The 18,945-nt window shown below is 42.9% G+C and overlaps 1 protein-coding gene across 1 annotated transcript in view; it reads right to left on the bottom strand.

The window, feature by feature from the left end:
• The window catches only part of BMP6 (bone morphogenetic protein 6), a 28,288-nt gene extending 13,771 nt beyond the window's left edge, over positions 1 to 14,517 (bottom strand). Inside the window, exons 1-2 of the mRNA XM_010000978.1 lie at positions 14,421 to 14,517; positions 12,939 to 13,131 (exon numbers count right to left, since the gene is read on the bottom strand). Coding sequence (XP_009999280.1) covers positions 12,939 to 13,131; positions 14,421 to 14,517 — 290 coding nt within the window. The remainder of the gene's footprint in view (positions 1 to 12,938; positions 13,132 to 14,420) is intronic.
• Positions 14,518 to 18,945: the final 4,428 nt, after the last annotated feature.

Here is an 18,945-nt window from a genome sequence, read left to right as displayed (position 1 = left end):
GCAAACACTCATGAACACTTAACCACATGGGATCACTCAGGTCTACAAAAGACACAAAGAGGAGTCTCAGAGCTTATATTTCCATTGTCTTGCACTTTGGGAAGACTGTTGGACATCAGAGAGGTGTAAAGCCTCAAAGAACCACATGGCATCATCTGGCCCTTTCCCTTGAACTCTGGACAGGATCAAGTACATCCTTATTACTCCCGAGATATGTTTGCCAGATGGGATCTTATAGATTTCCAGTGTCAGGAAGTTTGCCATATTTCCAGAATACTGAATAGGTTTAACTTCAAGCATATTTTTTTCCCTTCATAATATCCAACTCGAATGCCAAAACAATCTCCTTCTTACTAAAACAACCTCTTCAGTCTTTCCTTGCAAGCCACACTTTATAGACTTTGTCTGCTCTCTTTGCTCTTCATAGATCCAACTCAGATCAAGATCTCACCGATCCTGACTACAGTGGAAGGGTAACCTTGATGTGTTTCACAGACTATGCCTCTACTCATGTACCTCAGAATGTAATTTTGGCTTCTTCATGAAAATCAAGCTGTTAACTCACATTCAGCTTCTGATCCACTATAACCCTTAGATTCATGCTGCTGAACTTTTTTTTTCCTAGGCTTTCTTTACATCACTGATTTCTCATTTCCAAATACAATTCTTCTTTCTAACAAATCACTTTTTTTCCCTTAGACTGAATCTCCATCATTGTTCCATTATTTAAAATACAGACTTGCCATCCAGTGGGTCTCCCCCATCTTAGTGTCCTCCACAGATGTGACAAACAAATTGCCTGACCAAGGTATAATTCTACCAAATGAGAACACTCCACTTTATCTCAGTATGTCCCATTCACTTTGAAAATACTTCCATTGCTTTGTAAAATGCAGAAAAATGGGCAACTCTCTGCAATAAGTTGTGTACAGGACTGGGTTTCAATCAGCTCTGCTTATTCAACTGACTTCTGCATTGTTCAACCAGATAAAGCCAACACTGAAGGTTCACCCCACAGGTATTGCAGGTCACAGTAGTAATGCCAGCAGGTAACACATCCTTCAGTTTAAGCCTGTTTTCAATTAATGTTTGTCACCCAAACCCCACCAGGCTGCACAAAAATGCATATAATTTCATTGTTGTTTTGGCATGAAGGTTCTTTTAAAATATCCAGTCACCTATTTCAAAAGACAAAATGGGAGGAGGGGGAAGAAAAAAGAATTACTGAAATAAAAAAGAATAAAAAATATTTTAGAGTCTTTTACCACTCCTTTATTATTATTATTATTCAGAATAGAAATATTATATGTCCTTCCTCTTTTGAGAAAATCATCTCAAATTTGGCCAAAATTTCCTGCCTACACACGCTCAACAGTGATTCAGAGCTTAGCAACAAAGTTGTCTGGACTTTTTGCATGCAGGGTACAAACTTTCCCCTCCTTTCCCCTTTGGTAAATCAAATACCATGTATCACCTGAGAGCACTCTGCTCTTCCATATGATCATATGGCTGAGAAGAAATGTCCTTGCTGCTCCTGTAAAAGAGCTGTATGATATCTGATCTTGGAACAGAGGTTGGGAGATCTCTCAGGCTGGCCCCAGGTGGAAGGGAAATAATTTATAATTAGACGGGGAAGGGTGAAGGATTTGCTGCAGTTGTGAGGGGAACACATGTACATCCAAGGACTAGGAGAGAGAATAGATAAAAGGAAAAAAGCATGCAGAGAAAAGGGAGTAGAAAGTAGCCACGGCCACCACACCTCTGTGAACCATGCCCATTATTTCCCACTCAGCATCCCTCTGCTTCTAGAAGCAGCTGGGAAACTGCTGGCATGTTCCTGCACCGATGGCTCACAGAGGGCTCCAACCTGCTGCTGCTGTCATTAGTGGCAACACAGCTGCCAACAAACACGGTGACAGATGTCAGTGACGTGAATATCACACTTCCAGTCTTGCCCCAATGTCCACAGGGAAATGCAGCCACACAACTGGAATTTTACTCCCCCCCAGTTCTGCTTTCTGAAGACCATGGAATACACATTTATTCCATTCCTCTCCCACCAGGCCTGAAAAAGAAAGATGGGAGAGCTAAGTCTACTGCACAGCCTTATTACCCTTCCTGATGCTGGACTGTTGGCTAGTTTTGGCAGAGACCATTTTTGCCGTCAATGTTTGCTTAGCAGGTCCACACCCTATGGTCCTAACTGCTGCAAAAGTTGGAGAGCACTCAGCAGATGGGCTGGGGATTCCTGCAAGCCGAAGGGCAGTGCTGGAGAAAGGAAAAATAACATCTGAAAGTAGCAACTAAACTTAGTGGAGACACTTGACCCTCACCGGTATATGCATGATGTTCTCATCTGCATGATGAGGACAACGTCACTAGCTTCACCTTATATCCATGCAACCAAAAAGAAATAGCTTAGGAAGCAGCAAGATGCCATGCCAAAGAGTGCCACACACAGGTAGATGCAAGCCCATAGTCAGAGCAAAATCTGGAGTGGACAGGAGGGTGAGAAACAGATCACACACTGGGGAAGCCACATGAAACAAAGTATTGAGTTTCCAGTCATTAAGTGATGACGTTGATCCTGTGCGGTGAGGTGGGGAGTGGCCTTCCAAAAGAAACCATGCAACTGTGTCCAGGGTCACATTAATGGAAAGATGCCTGAAAACTTCAGCAGTGAAGAATAACAGAAGCAAGAAGGGACCTGAGGGAAACAGAGAGCATGAAGAATGGTAACATCCAGAAAAAGAAAGGTGGGAAGAAATGCATGAGCCAGCATCACTGAGCAGAGAGGGAGGACTTGCTCTCAGCTCAGGCCAAAGAAAGTAGATTCAGTCCAGAGATTTCAGGTCCAAACCACCCTGCATCTCAAGAACATCATGGGACCTCTGATATGTCCAAACCACCCTGCATCTCAAGAACATCATTCCCATGATGCTGCACAGCAGGACTTTCAAATTCAGCATACAGAAAAGAAATTTCATCATGAAAACACAATTTTTTTATATCCTTTCCATCTGCATCTGCCTCTGGGTTTGCATACAGCTACTGTCACCCTCATTGTCACTATGATGCCTGACAGTCTCATCATTATTTTCTCATCTAGATGAGTTCAGTTAATGATTTCCGCAATAAGGCTGCTGCTTGCACAATATGTATTAACTCTAGATTATTACAGGGAAGCAAGTGAATGGGAAAAACTGAGGCAGTGGCTTGAAACAACCTTCCTGACACAAGAGACAACATTAAATGGGAAGGTGCAAGTTAGAGATCCCCAAATTGAAACAGAAGCTCTTCATTCTGGATCAGGGCCCTAAAGAATGGTCTCAGGTCCCAATAAATAAATGGGAGTGTTTCCATGGCCTTCAGAAGACTCTGGAGGAGAAGCAAAGGTCAACAGAGCCATCACAAATGGCTGCAATAAACAGAAAGAAGTACACAATTTACCAGAGAAATATGGCCTGTGTAATTCAGAAAGCAGGATTTAACTCCAGTGTCCTCAGAGAGCAAGCTGATTTGTCAGATATAAATACCAAATATAGCTACTATTCTTAATGCTGGTATCCCAACCATGTACTCAGGGCATTTATAGCTTCCATTTAATTTCAGTGCTTTTCCCCCGTAAGGTAAATATTTTGTTAACTGAAACCTCAATGTAAACCTTTCAACGAAATGTCTCTGGGTGTTAATTCTCTTTAATTGAACACTAATTAGATTAGAATTTAGTCAAATTAGTAACTAGGTCAAGTGGTTAATCTCAGTTACTACTTAGTGAAATGTTCACATTAAAGTAATTTTTTCTCTTCTGGGTACACATTACAACATGGAACTTTGCTACAGGACAAACTCCTAAGCTATAAAAAGCTAAATTTAAAGAAGCATCTGTTGAACTAGTTTTGTGGGTTTTTTAACTTTCCCACCCTCCCTGGCCTTCTTTCCCCAACCAGGCAGAAGTTTGACCAGGGAGTCAGCGAGAACAAACAGAAATCTCACCTTCAAAATGACCAAGCTAAAGGTCTCTTATTTTAATTACAGATCTCGGAACAACATTTTTGGCCCAACTTCAAAGCTTGCAATTACCCAGGTGTTTAAAGGATTGTTACGCATCAACAGCCATTTATCAAAGCATTAATTACTATAAGTCTCTAAAACTTTCCTCAGCTGAACCTCTTTGTTTACTTTTCTTCAAAGACAAGTTGACATAATAGTCTAGACTGCCTAGCAGCAGTTTCTCAAAAGAGAATTTTGCACACAAGTGTGTGGGATTTACATTTTAATTAACACAATTTCTAGATACTCTTCTGCATACCTCAGGATCTGAGTTTCCAGTTTGCACTGACATCAACCTTCTGTAAAAATTACCCTGCATATAGAAAACTAGCGAGATTATCTACTCTTGCCCACTAATGTCAGATGAATAACTGCACCCAAAACTAAGGCCTGCACAGTTGAAACAAGCTCCATATAGATAAAACTTTGAAATCACAGCCTTTTCAAACCCGTCAGTAGATCCACCACCTTGAATAGATGTAAGCCCTGCTTTGAATTGAAAACTCTTAAGTACTTACAGAACAAACTGTATGTGGAGCTTGCACAGCATGAGGTACTGCCAACAGATGCAATACAAAACCTTAACAACTTAGTAAGTCTAAATGACCATTACTCTGAAGATTTAAAAGCACCGTAAAAAATTTAATCAATCAGCACTTGCTTGCACAGAGCCTCAGGCAAGGGAATGCCAGCACCTGGAATGAGCTGCCACAGAAGGTAGAGGCAGTCTCTATCATTTTATGAGAAGCAGTAAAGCTCAATTTAACTGTTCTGAAGAAGCTATACTATCTGAGGGCCAGGGGACAAGCAGAGACCCGCAAGGTCTGTAAGAGCTCCTTAGAGACGAGGAAGGAAATATTAAGAGCTGTCAGCCTGCAAATGAAGTTACTTTCAAGGTGAAATAGGAAAACAGCAACACTAATTTGTAGGGACTGACAGCCAGGGAGGATAAAGCACTAAGCGGAGATGCAAGAACACTACAGAGCGGGTCTGCAACTTGGCATAGGCAGAAAAGAATAATACTAAGGAAGTGTGGGTTAGATGAGTGGACAGTGAGGTGGATTGAGAGCTGGCTGTGTGACAGAACTCAGAGGGCTGTGATGAATGGAGCAGGGTCAAGCTGAAGGCCTGTAATCAGTGGTGTTCCCAAGGGGTGAATACTTGGTCCAGTCTTGTTCAACACATTCATCAGCGATCTGGATGAGTGGACAGAGTGCATCCTCACCAAGTCCACTGATGATACCCAACTGGGAGGGGTGGCTGATTTACCAGAAGCCTGTGTGGCCATTCAGCAAGATTTGAGCAGGCTGGAGAGCTGGGCAAAGAGGAACCTAAGGAGGTTCAACAAGGGCAAGTGTAGGGTCCTGCATCTGGGGAGGAAGAACTCCATGTACCAAAACAGGCGAGGATTATACCTCCTGGAAAGCAGTTCCTAGAAGGATCTGGGTGTCCTGGTAGATAGTAAATTATCCATGAGTCAGCAATGTGCCCTTTTCGCCAAGAAGGCAAATGGAATCCTGGGGTGCATTAGAAGAATTGGCCAGTAGGTCAAGGAAGGACATCTTCCCCCTCTACTCTGTCCTGGTGAGGCCACATCTAGAATACTGCCCCCAGTTATGAGCACTCCAGTTCAAGAGAGGCAGAGAACTACTAGAGAGAGTCCAAAGATGACTGGGGAATTGGAGCATCTTTCTTCTGAGGAAAGGCTGAAGGACCTGGGACATTTGAGCCTGGAGAAGAGAAGGCTGAGGGGAGACCTTATTAATGCCTACAAGCATCTGAAGGGTGGGTGCAGGGAGGATGGAGCCAGACTCTTTTCAGTAGTTCCCAGTGACAGAACCAGGGACGACAGGCACAAGCTGGAACATAGGAAGTTCCACTTAAATATGAGAAAAAAATTCTTTATAGTGAGGGTGACAAAGCACTGAGACAGGCTGCCCAGGGAGGTTGTGGAGTCCCTTTCTCTGGAGATAATAAAAGCCTGTCTGGTTCAAGTCCTGAGTAACGTGCTCTAGGGGATCCTGCTTTAGTGGGGGAGTTGGACTAGATGATCTCTAGAGGTTCCTTCCAACTCTGACAATTCTGTGGTCCAGATGTGGGAACACACCAGAAGGGATAGACAGGTAAGCTCAGCTTCTCACTGCTCATTTACCAGCCCTTCCCAACCACTGCTCTATGTGATGAAAGCTCCCCTGTGCTGAAAACATTTTCCTAGATCACTGCAGGCATTGCCCCAAAGGTAAAGTCTTCAGGGGTGAAGGGGTTAAGTCTCCTAGACTTGCTGGAAGAGCAGCAAGATGAAAGAGAATCACAGAATCATTCTGGTTTGAAAAGACCTCTAATACCTTTGAGTCCAAACATTAACCTAACTCCACTAAGTCCAGTGGAGTGTCCCTAAGCACCACATTTACACATCTTTTAAACATCTACAGGGATGGTGATTCAACCACCTCCCTGGGCAGTGTGTTCCAGTGTTTGACAAGCCTTTCAGTGGTTTCTTCTAATATCCAATCTAAACCTCTCCAGGCACAGAAATTCAGGCCATTTCCTCTTGTCCTATCACTTGTTACAGGGGAGAAAAGACCACAGCCTCGCAACAACCTCCCTTCAGGTAGATGCAGGGAGCAGTAAGGTCTTCCCTCAGCCTCCTTTTCTCCAGACTAAACAGCCATAGTTCTCTCAGATGCTCCTCATAAGACTTGTGCTCGTGCTCTAGACTCTTCACCAACTTTGTTGCCCTTCTCTCAACAGGCTCCAGCACCTCAATGCCCTTCTTGTAGCGAGTGACCCAGAACTGAACACAGTACTAGGGATGTGGCCTCAACACTGCCAAGTGCAAGGGGACAATCACTTCCCTAATTCTGCTGGCCACACTATTTCCAATACAAGCCAGGATGCCATTGGCCTTCTTGCCCACTTGGACACCCTGCTGGCTCATGCTCAGCCAGCTGTCAATCAACACCCCCAGACTTTCTCAGCTGGGCAGGTTTCCAGCCACTTTTCCCCAAGCCTGTAGCATTGCACGGGGTAAAGAGTGGAAGATCAAAGCCTAGAGCTAGAGTATGTGGTCTCCCCATGCTAAGATTGCAGGAGTCCATGAGAATCCCCAGCAAAGCCAACACTGATGTTGGAGCACAAAGGTGTCCCTCCAAGGTCTTGAGTTTCACAGCTCTGAGGAATGAACATTTCACCAAGAACAGTGAAAAAAAAGGAAAAAAAATCATCCCAAGCCACAGGGATAGGAGATGTATTTCTTATTTACTTGACTATGACTTTATAAGACTACAAGGTATTATAGCCATAGTGATGGCTTCAATACGACACCTCAGATTTTAAATGCAGTTTGAGGCATAAAGATGGGAAAGAGGGCAAAGGGGTAGTATTTATCTTTGTCCTTTAAGAAAATAAATAAGGCACTGATACAGTATTCTTTAGTTCGGGTAGTAAAAGCCAGCTGGTAACTGAACAAGTAAGTTTCATCCGGAATAACTTTGACTTTTAAACTACTAAAAACTGACCACCCTAAACCACAACAAATTGCACACCCACAGTGGGAGCTGAACTGAAACATGGAGAGACACTTCTCCATAGCATCATGGAAATGGCTCCATCGTATACAAATATATGCACACTGTATACAAATCTGACCCCGAGTTGAAAAAGATTGATGCTAGCTTTGTCATTTGTATTACACAACCCATTCCAAAACCCAGTTGAGGACAGTTATTTATTTTCTAAGCTATAAACACTGCCGGCAAATCAATTTGCCCTTTAGATTAGAACCTCAGATCGCATTTGTATAAATATCCTGTTGCAAAGAGGAAGACTTTATTACCACTGTTAACTGGCAGCTAAAAACCAACTAGTGCCTTAACCCTTTAGGAATTGTGTTCAGTAGAAGAGGAACATACTCCCCGGACAGTTGCTCTGCAGGGCACACCTATGTCCACGCTTGTCTTATCATACAGGAGGAATCTTTCTGCACATCAAGTCCTCGTATTTCATTCTGGGTGAAAACAAAACTGTTTAATAAACTTTGACCATTAAGGTACCATATCTTCCTTTGATCAGTAACACAGGCCACTGTGTTTTTCATAGATCAGTTGTTTGGACAGTGTGGGAGTGTTTTGAGGTCTGCACTAGCAGGATATTTACACTTGAAAACATACAGATGATCCAAATTGAGGACTAACATCTTTGATCAACCATAAACTGCCTTCCCTAGTCCTGACCTGACACCTCTCTGGGTGAGAGCAAGGAAGTTTTGAGAAAGAAAAAGAAATTAATGAGCTGTTTCCAGGGACAGACTAATTTCTTCCCTACCGAAGGTCTCGCTTACATGGCAATCCACTCCCAAGAGGTATGAGAAGTCACAGAGGGCTTTGCTCATCCTTCCACAAAATCAGCGCTACACCTTAGAAACCAGCCCATGTGCAGGGCGTGGCTGTGCCTTGGTACCACCACAGGGAGGAGAGTTGAGGGGGTGCAGCTCCTGCCTGCTGAAACTAAGTGCCCCCTCAGATATGGCCAAGATGGGAGAAGCACCTGGAAACTGATGCCGCTTGTCTTCCTAAACTGATGCTTTGGCAAACCTCCCTGCTTTCTGCACATCCCAAAGGAAAAACCAACAAACAAAGCACAACAAAACAAAGCCACCCTAGCCTTTAAAGAGCAGAGTCTCTCAAACTCTTGGCGGTCAGCAGCTAAAGGGCACCTGGCAGATCTATCAGCCATTCCCCCTCCCTACATCAGCTCCTATAGCCTACAGCCCATTTCAGAAACTAGTCATCCCCCTCAGAGCAAACCAGATGTCACTCCAGCCTTGTGGGGTGAAGCCTCTTCTCCACACAATCCAAAACACATACTGCTGGTGGCTGGCCACAAGCTTGACCTATGCAGAGGATTTCATCAATCTCTTTGCAGCATCCCACTGACAACTCCAGCAGTTTGTGTTATGACAAAACACGGCCATTAACAGTGATTTAGTTCTAAAAACAAAAGCCTAGTTTCTAGGCACTATTTTTTTTACCTTACAAAAGGGTGGAAGGAACGGGGAGATGAAAATATTACTGACACAAGTGAGTCAGTATTAAAATGTTTTCTTTTTTGAGAGAGAATGTACTTAGACCACACTATCCTCAATGTGTGTTTCACTGCCCGGAGCCTTCACATGTATCATTTTCATATTTCTGATGGCCTTGAATGAGGAGAGAGTCACATTTCTCCCCAAAAGTTATGCTGTTTCAGTCAGCATTGATCTTTGATTGTTCACATGCTCTCCACACGCATCCCTATCTAGGAGACAGTCTGGAATGGGTCCCTATAGTCTTTGCTTTTAGCCTAGGCTACAGTGGCAAAAATCAGTTTGTTAATTCAGTAACTGGTAGAAATTTTTGCCTCAGGCTGGGTTTTGTTTTCAGCCATTAGGGAACAGCCAGCAATGCCTTGTGATTCCAGGCAGCAGCACACACATCTGGGCTGGAGTCACACGCTTATGCTCTTATTGTCCAGATGAGCTTTTTTTTTCCTTTGCTCAAGTAATACTGAATTAAGCCACTTTGTTACACTTAATTGGAGCCAAGGGATACTTCCAGGCTGAGCGCTTTGATTTACTGAATCTTTCTCTTGTCTCCTGCCCTCCCAAGCTCATATATTTGACAGGACCAGGCAGGTTTCTTGTTCTTGGTATTTTTTCCTTCAGAGGTGCATGCTGTCTTTCTCTTGCAGACTGCTGGCTTAAATCCACACATGCCAGCTGCCTTGTTAAGGATTATTGGTGCCCAAAAGTATTTTATTAGCTACCAATAATCGCCTCAGACAGCTGTTAACCTCATAAAAGCCAAGATTAACATGGAGACTTTGAACTTTCTCTCAAGACTGCCAATGTTGACTGAACAGGCACTTTCTGTGGCTTTCAGAGACAAATTTTCCTGATCAGAATATTTGTCAGCAGAACAAGATGAAAAAAGACACTACTTCATCTCCTTCTGTTTCACCTGCTAGTTCACCAGCTAGACTTCGTGAACCGTACTGATGTTTCCTTATGCAAAAAATTTCATCAAATGTCAGGAAATATTGGGCTGTTATTCAAACCATTAGTCCAAAGGAAGTGTGACACAACTTCTTTTAGTTTGTTTGTTGTTTTTTTTAAGTCAAAGGCAGCTGTTATTTTCTGGCTCATAAGATGTCTGCTAAAATGCAACAGAAGCCTTAAAAATATTTTGCAAGTTCCTTCAAAAAACAGTGGTGGGTTTTGTTTTTGGTTTTTTTTGGTTGGTTTGGGTTTTTTTGTTGTTGCTGTTTGTTTGTTTTAATTTAACCTTCTAGTGTTCTCAACAGGAAAAGAAAACAATATATTCCAAATTAATCCATGGAGACAAAAAGGGGAGAAAAAAAGGACTTGAGACTCCCCCACCCCATAAAAGCAAGTAATGGAACTGATCATTGAAAACCAAACCACTCACAGAATACACCTCCTTAAGGCATATCAGAAGAATCTGAGGTATTTTCCCCTCCATGCAGAGATACTAGTAAACAGGTAAATACATCCTTTTAGTATTTGTTTTCAAGAATGTTTACAGGCCAAAATCCACTCAGGTCACCAACATGGCTGCACATTTGAATATATAGCAGCAGCAGTCTATGGAGTCAGAAGGTCAACTGAAGGTAACACCGAAGCAGCTTCTAATATCTTATTTTAACTGTCTTTCAACATTTGCATATTTTACTATCTAGAGGAGAATTAGTATACATGACATACACTTTTTTATACAGATACATAATGTACCTATGTACGCAAGCAGATGTTTTCATATGTGCTCTTATATTTTACATGTGCATGAAAGAATCCTCTAAACTGAAAGGAAAAGAGGAGGAAAAGAGCATGTCATTTTTTTGCAACTGCAGAAATTTGTGAACCACATCTTGGCCATCTCTGCCCAGATGGTGTGACAAGTTCCACAGACTCATCCACAAGTTTGTTTAGCCAAACGTCTCCCTCCTTCCCACCAGTTAAAATAAATAAATAAAGAAGAGAAAGAAACAAAAAGGGAGCCTTGAGGGACTGGATGAGTCAGAGGTTAGTAATGAACTACACATCCCTGGGTCAGTGGTTCAAGCCTAGCCCATGTCAGGAGGGACAGCAAATTGCTGGCAGCCTGGACCTAGAGGATGTCGCTTTATGATTCCCAATCCCAACTCTGGGATCCTCTCTTCATGGCTACTCGCAGTAGCAGGAGGAACATGACAGAAGGGAACTGAAAGACGTGAAATTCTCACCAGCTCTGGAGCAAGACCACCCTAGTGACCCCCATCTGAGCTGCTGCCTCTGCTCCATCCATAAGGAGGTCTCTAGCAGCCAGAGATGCCCAGCACGTGCAGATGCCCAAGTGCTCAGGGCAAAAGGACACAGGTCACAGCCTCAAAGTGCGATCTAATTCTGGAATGATATTTGAACATAGATGTGAGGTGCCAGCATCATTGCTGTACACAGAACTAACAGTCAGTTTTGGAGCAAAGAGTTTGCAAATTCGTTAGGCACAGAGTACTTTAAGGGTCATACCCTGAACTTCTATTCTTTTTTCCACAATGCATTACTTGTACACTCACTTCACTCTGAAATACTGTTATATCCATTTGCAAGCTAACAGTTCTCCTTCAATGAGGTAACTTTAGACCAAACTGCTTCCACGGATGCTTGACAGAGATTTTCCTCCAGCTCCAGAGGTGGGATCTCTACTTGTGAAATCTAAAACAGACCAACATTCACTCTTTTTTATTCAATGTGGCTACAAATGAACAATACAGCTAATACCCATGAAATCTGCATGACCGTTTGGACTCCCATCAGCTCTTCAAGTGGCTATTGAAGTAACATCCTAACCAGCAAGCACATTATGCCAGGAGGCACTTCTGCAACCTACAACTCGAAGTGCAAAGGGAACACTAACCTTTTAAAACTTCCTCATCAGTATTTTTCCAGAGGCCACACTCCCCCACCAAACAACCATTAACTATTTGATGCTGCCCTCAGAACAGCAGATGATCAAAGGTGGATCACCCCAAATGGTTACTAATTGAAAGGCTGGAGAAAGAGGGACTAGAAAGCACCCAGTAAACCTTCATAGAGGAAAGAAATGGGAGATTATTTTAAAACACTCCTATTCCTGTTTCTTTTTTTTCTGTCTGCAGGGGAGGAACAGTTGCAGTCCTGATACATTTCAGCAGCAGTAATGAAACACTTTTATACCACAGCATTACTCTAACATTTAATTGACCATGAATTTCCATCTTTTTGCCATGCACAATTCCCCCATCAGAAACATTGCCCTTTTAAAATTAATCACACCATTTACACTTGTTTGGATATATGTGTAGCAGTTTCTATTTGGCCTGCTTCCCTTTTGCCTCTCTCATTGCCACTGAAATCCCAGGAATGATTTTTTACCTGTGATCAGCAAGCTGAATTTTCTTCTGCTTTGTTTACTTTAATGTAAGTCCACCTTACCACACCTGCAAGCAGGTCAGGTCTCCACTACTTATCAGCATTTTCCAAACAGGCTATGTTTTTTATGCTGGTAGTATTAAGTTGAAAGGGAAGATGTGTATTTCTGTATGAGTGCAATACCAGCATAATTACTTTAGTTTAAAAAACTAACACCTCACATCAGATTCTCACTCTGTTTAGACAGCACTAAGTTTTCAGCTAAGTGACACCTTAGCCTACAATACCATGGACTTCCTCTACCTGAAGTCCATTTTATACTCTACCATGCCCACAAGGAAAGGACCAATATTTATTTAGCAGCCCTCTCAAGACGAATGCACAAGCTCAGCCTTCCCTAGGACAGCTGCTGGTGGCACAGAGCAAGCCCACTCTTGCATACCTGTCTTGATGTTCCTGCAGTACTTGGTAGATGCTGATAAGGAAAGTTTGGTTTTTAAAGCTCCCCACAACGCAGTCCTTGTAGATCCGAAACTCAGCGGCTGTGACGGCCTCGCCCTCAGGAATCTGTGACAAATTAAACTTGAACTCCTTGTGGTGCCGCTGGTGAGGCGTGAACTCCTTGTCATACTCCACTGCAGATGGGAAAGGGAGAAAAAAAGATGAACCGTGACTAAAATTTAACAACAAAAGGTTTCCACATGCTGCCACCTGTTTATTCAAAAAAACAAGAATCCTGTTGTGCCCCCAAAGATAGCCCTGGCAAGTGCCAGGAAAGCTTGTGCAGCTCAAGCCTTTCAAATACAGTACTCGGAAAAGATGAATGTTCAGCTTCTCTAGCCAATGCCTTTGACATTTTCTATTTTTTAAAAGAAAAGCCAGTTTTGGCAGGTGAAGTACAACTATGCATTTTGCTCCTTTGTGAAACTGAAGCTATGATGGCAGCCAGCATTTTCCACTTGTGGATCTCCATGTTCTTCACAGCGTTTCCTTAAGCCTCACATCCCTCTTCTGACAGAGGAGACAATGAGCTCCATTTTGCTTTAGCACAAAAAAGCACAAACAGAAGTTAGCACCAGGCCAACCAATTCCCTAATTGTCCTAAAATCTGCCAGTTTCTGGCTTCAGGGTTTGTGTGTTAGCCATCAGACTGCCTTGTGAGCAGAATTAAGATGACATTTATTTCAAGGGTTAAAGTTAACCAGAGCTTCCCTTCATTTTGCAGAAACCTATCTTAGAACGAGAGAGCTGAGGAGTGACCCCTTTTGGTTTCTGACCTTAGCCCTCCCCAGGTGCCCTATTGGGTATAGAGTTTAGGACAGATGTAAACCAGAACTCCTCCATCTTCAGGCCTCAGGATTTTCATTTTCTCTCTTTGAGGCCCCCTTTGCAAACTACTTCTAGTCTCTCTCTTATATCACTTGGTTACACCTTGGTTTAGTCTGACTTGGATTTATTATTCATTATTTCTTCTAATTTTCTGTTAGAAATTGCTTAAAACATTAACATATTATACAAACATACAGAACTGTATCTTTATAGCCTTGAGGGGAAAAAAATAAAACCAAAAAACTGTTCCCACCAGTGCAACTGCAGGAGTAGATGCCAATGATGAATAAGTCATGATTAGGGACTCCATTACAATCGGAGAAGGTGGAAAGAGAAGTAAAAATTATTTTTCATGTTTGTCTTTGTGCTCACTTTTTGTTGCTTCCCCCTCCCCCTTAATACATCAAACTGAAAAGGCCTCCATGAGACTACCCTCACAACATCCCATATGAGGTAAGCAGCAGTCCCTGTTTTACAGCTGGGATACTGAGTCACCAGGGGAGTGACTTGTCCAAGGACAGGCAGTGGAGGTTTGCAGTGGAGCCAGGAATGACAGCCAACGTGCTTGAGATTCATTGCTTTACCCACAGGTTACCTCCCCATCCACCAGGAGCATATATGTCTCCTGGCCACCGGAAACAGCCCACGGAGATTTTCCACTCTACCTTTCCCAACCGTCTGTTCCTCCTCATCCCCCAAGTCCCAGTTTCATTTGTGTCCTCTCCCTTTCCTTTGGCAGCCCTTTCATGGGAGCTGCCTCATCTGGCTGGGTCCAGGTCCTGGCTCCCTGTGAGACAGTTAGTCACATCCTTCTCTTTGAAGCTCGCCTGGAAATCTCTTCACCTCCTCATGACTGCTGCCGAGCATTTTGTGGGACACCACACTCAGAGATGCTGCTCTAAGAGCTGCCACAGGGCTACCAGGCAAACTCACAAACCCCTGTCAGGCTTGAACACTGCTGCCAATTTTGGCAGTCTCACATTGCATCTGTCTGAGCAGTTGAGATGTCAAATGACTGAAAAATGTGTGTGACCGGACCCTACGGCTTCCAGAAAGGAGGTGGTAACAGCCAGCATCTCCACCAGAGGTTGCACCAAAGCAAACAGGGATGTTGCTCACTTCTAGTGCCACCCAGGAACTACCTTGCTGGCCATCAGTCACGAGCAAGCTGGGCTTCCCTTTGAAGCATGTACCCCTGCTCTTAACTGGGAACGACTCAGGCAATGCTGGGCTAGTTGGCATTGACTCGCATGTACACTCTCCAAGACAGGGCCTGAGCTGCCTGGTTACTCCCCACCCCGAGGCAAGTACCATGGAACGCACTTCCCAAAGCAGAGTGGCCACATACTTCCAGAAAATTGCAAGTATCCAACGAACAAGAAACCATGTTTGCTTGCAGCAGAATGACACGCCCAACTTGGCCATTTTACTTGCTGCTACAAGACAAGAGGATGTAATTAATGGTGAGGGAATGTCTAAATCCACAGGTTTGGAGAGACACGCAATGAAGCAATGATTCTCAATTTAGAACTTGCAGAGTCCTTGCTCGGGGGTGCAATGACCAGCTGATACCCATGTCCCCTCCCACACCAGCGCGAGGACGAGCTGACCTGCGGATGAGGTGCAGCGAGGCTGTTTTCTGCTGAGTTCATGCTGAGGATGATAAAGGAGGATCAAATCAGGAAGAGCAAAGGGAAGGACACAACCAGGGTGAACAGCAAAACACTGTCAGGGTGCCAGAAAACTAAAATTACACCAGAAACAACAAAGGGAATATTTGATGCTTCCTGCCAGCTACAGCCCCATGTCAAGACACAATATGGCCTCGCCAAGCACTGGAGGAGGGGAGCAGAGCCATCTTACCCATCACAGGGCAAGAATAGCATAGGGCTTAAAATAAGCCAAAATGTCACTTTTTGTTCCTTTCAGACCTTCTGTCAGCTACAGCAACTTGCCTCCACCACAAAATACGCAGTTGAAAAGCTATATAGCCAGACAGTAGTCCTTTAAATCAGTATTTTCCCCTACCTTTCTTCTACAGTGTCAAATACAAGCCACAGGAGGAAGAAAGACCCACTGAAACATCTACCACAGAGCATCAAAAGTAGCAGCAGGTATGATGCTTGACTCTTAGTGCCCTTTCCCAGTTTATTACTTGCCCGATATGTTTACAACAGTATTTTCCTGTTTTTAAAAACTCTTCCTTTATCCCTGTCCTTGTCTGAATACCCCACACAATCATAGAAGCTGACTAAACTGATTCTAGGGGAAACATTCTGACTGATTTTGTTATCAGGCTTGGCAGAATAAACAACCTGCAACACACAAATATAGAAACTTTTTTTTTTAATCCTTCAGATTAAGTAATACAGACTTTTCTGTTATAAGAAATGCACAGTCAAAAAGAAATGTCCTTAAGTTGATGGTGTCCTCCTCAGCTGTGTTCAGAAGCGTCTCTACAACATCACAGGATGGAAAAAAGCCTACATTAAGCTTGTATGAAGCAAGTATAAAAGTTTAACGAGTTGGAAAGTTTTTTCTGGCTATGTATCTTCCCATGATACAATGGAGGGTGTTCTTTTTTTTTGCATTGTGGGAGTGGTGAGATATTTAAGTTCTATATACTCATTGTCACCCCAACAAGTTAATAATCAACAGTTTTCATTCAGCAAGACAGCTTAAAAATATAAAATGCCAACAATTCTTCTCTGGGGGCTTTTTTTACCCCTGGAAACTGTTCATTTTTAACAAAGAAGTCAAGCTTTAGAACAGTAAAATTTGGAAAGGCAGGATCCGAGCTGCTTGTTCCCAGGATTACCCAGTCTGTATTGCTATCATGTTACAATGCATAAGATGACTTTGAATTAAAAATGTAGACAGTGCACAACAAAATGCAAGGCACCTGCAAAATGGAGAAATAATTTCTTAAGCTCCTTTCCAAGCATTATTTTTTCCTTGTGAATTCATTGAGGTTGGTCTGATCGGTGACATGTGAAATCCAAAGCTAATTTCCATCTGAGGAAGGACACGTGCATGTCCCAACTACTCAAAGCCCTTGCAGGGAAAATCAGGCTACTCACAACCAAGGCAGGTTGAAAGTGAGCAGCTCTGCATGGTGCTGGCCTCCCATAGCCCTTTCCCAGTGCTGGCTGGAACATCAGGACCAAGCCAGGCAAAACCAGGGATTGTGGAGTCATGACAAAATCTATAGCTGTATAAAATTCATCCTCATGGTCAGCTTATATTATGTTGAACGTTGTTACTCATTTGCTGGAGTAGCTCTTTGGAGACTACAGATCCAGGTATGCAAGTTGGGTAAGGAGATGGCCATCAGAGGTTTTAGTATACCCTCTGGGCCAAGGGGATGTCCACTCCACCATGCAGCTCTCAGCCCTCATCCCAGCTGGGGCTTTTGCTGTTCCTTCACTTGAGACATGAAGGAGGATCCAAGCTGTGAACACTGGGAGTACTCACCCTTGAGCTTTCATTACAGCTCGATTCTGAGCAGAGTGGCTGAGCATGCCACAAACAGTTAACAGAGAAGCCTGCCAGTAGCTCTTTATGTTCCCCTTAACAAATATTTTTAAATACTATACAAACACAACACTATTGTTGAGCAGTTAAAAAGGCAAGAATGGCAAAATTCGGGTTACTGTGGTTTTGCATTTTGTGTATTCTAATTCTAACCCAGTGTTGCAATAGCCAATTTCAGAACAAAATGTGCTTGGTTTAAAAATAACATACTGCTTACAATACTTGTTACTTTAAAAACACTACACACATTTATTTATTTATTTTTTAAACCAATTAATAAACTAACACAATGCATCTATTTTGGTAACTATGCTATTCTAATCCTATTTGACTCTGTCGCATACACCTTGAACCAAAGGAAATGTAACTCTAATGACTGTCATGGAAATAAACTCTCCTTGTGTGCAGGATTTTTTGGCATTTCTTTTTGGATCTAAAGTACTTGGCACACAGAAATAACAGGACAACAGTCTTTCCCAGGGAAACACAATTTTCACTCAGAACAACAGCAGTAGCAAGTGTCACAATATTCAGTGGTTTTCTCCAGTTCTCAGCTGTTGAGAAAACTATTAGGTCAGGTGCTCAAGTGAGACTCTCAATAGTAGTTCAAAAAAGTCTTTAGCTGATCTTCTGGGAGCTAGAGCAAAAAATACTAACATGTATACTCAAAATGTAGAACTCCAAAAGTAAACTTTTAAAATGTATTGTCTGTACAAATATTTACAACTTCTACAACAACCTAGCTCCTTGGAGGGGGCAGATAATGAGAGGGGTCACAAGTTAATAACATACCACTATTTGGGATGGGACATTCGGCATCCGTCCTGCCTCCAGCAAGCCTGAAGCTTCTGAAGAATCGTTTGCACCCCAAGATCATCAATGATGACTTGGAGAACTTGGTTTCACAGGACCACTGCAACCACACTCCAGCAAAAGCAACCAACGTTCACAGCCTGCTTGTGCAGACTGAGTTTTGCACATGTTCTGGAATTCAGTTTAAGTACAAGAGTAAACCATTCCTAATAATTTCTTCCCAGCCTTCATGTATGATCCCCTCCGTAATAAAATGAGAAAGCCCCTGAAAACTGGAGTTCCTAGAAGGATATTCTCCACCTTAGCTGCATAAGAAGCCACGCAAAAGCAGCACAGAGGCAATTTCTCCATTTTACGTCACCAATTTCTTCATTAAGTCAACAGCATTTATCACATCTGGAGCAATGAAGCAGTGGAATAGGCCCCAAATACTTTAAGCATTACCACAGCTTCAACAGTCCTTTCTAATAAAAGGGCCATGTACAACATATACGACAGATCTACTGCTGCAACCGTACAGCTGGATCACAAGAATTTCTTCAACAATAGCTGTCAATAGTTTACAAGGGACAAAAATTATGTCAGCTTAAAAAAACCTCTCAATCGTGGTTACAGCTGTTGTAGAAAGAAACAAAAGGCAGTAAGAATCAAAATATAGTGCAGGATTATTATAGAAGTTGGTAGCACAAGGTGAGCAAGGACATAAGAGAAGCTTTCAGGCATGCAAGCCTTCAGTGCATCCAAGCTGAGGGACATCCAACAGCAAAGACTCA

This window comes from Chaetura pelagica, unplaced genomic scaffold, assembly GCF_000747805.2.
Source record: "Chaetura pelagica isolate M959 unplaced genomic scaffold, ChaPel_1.0 scaffold104, whole genome shotgun sequence".
NCBI classification, from domain to species: domain Eukaryota; kingdom Metazoa; phylum Chordata; class Aves; order Apodiformes; family Apodidae; genus Chaetura; species Chaetura pelagica.
The sequence above is the reverse complement of the archived record's forward strand: the minus strand, read 5'-3'. Positions and strand labels throughout refer to the sequence as shown.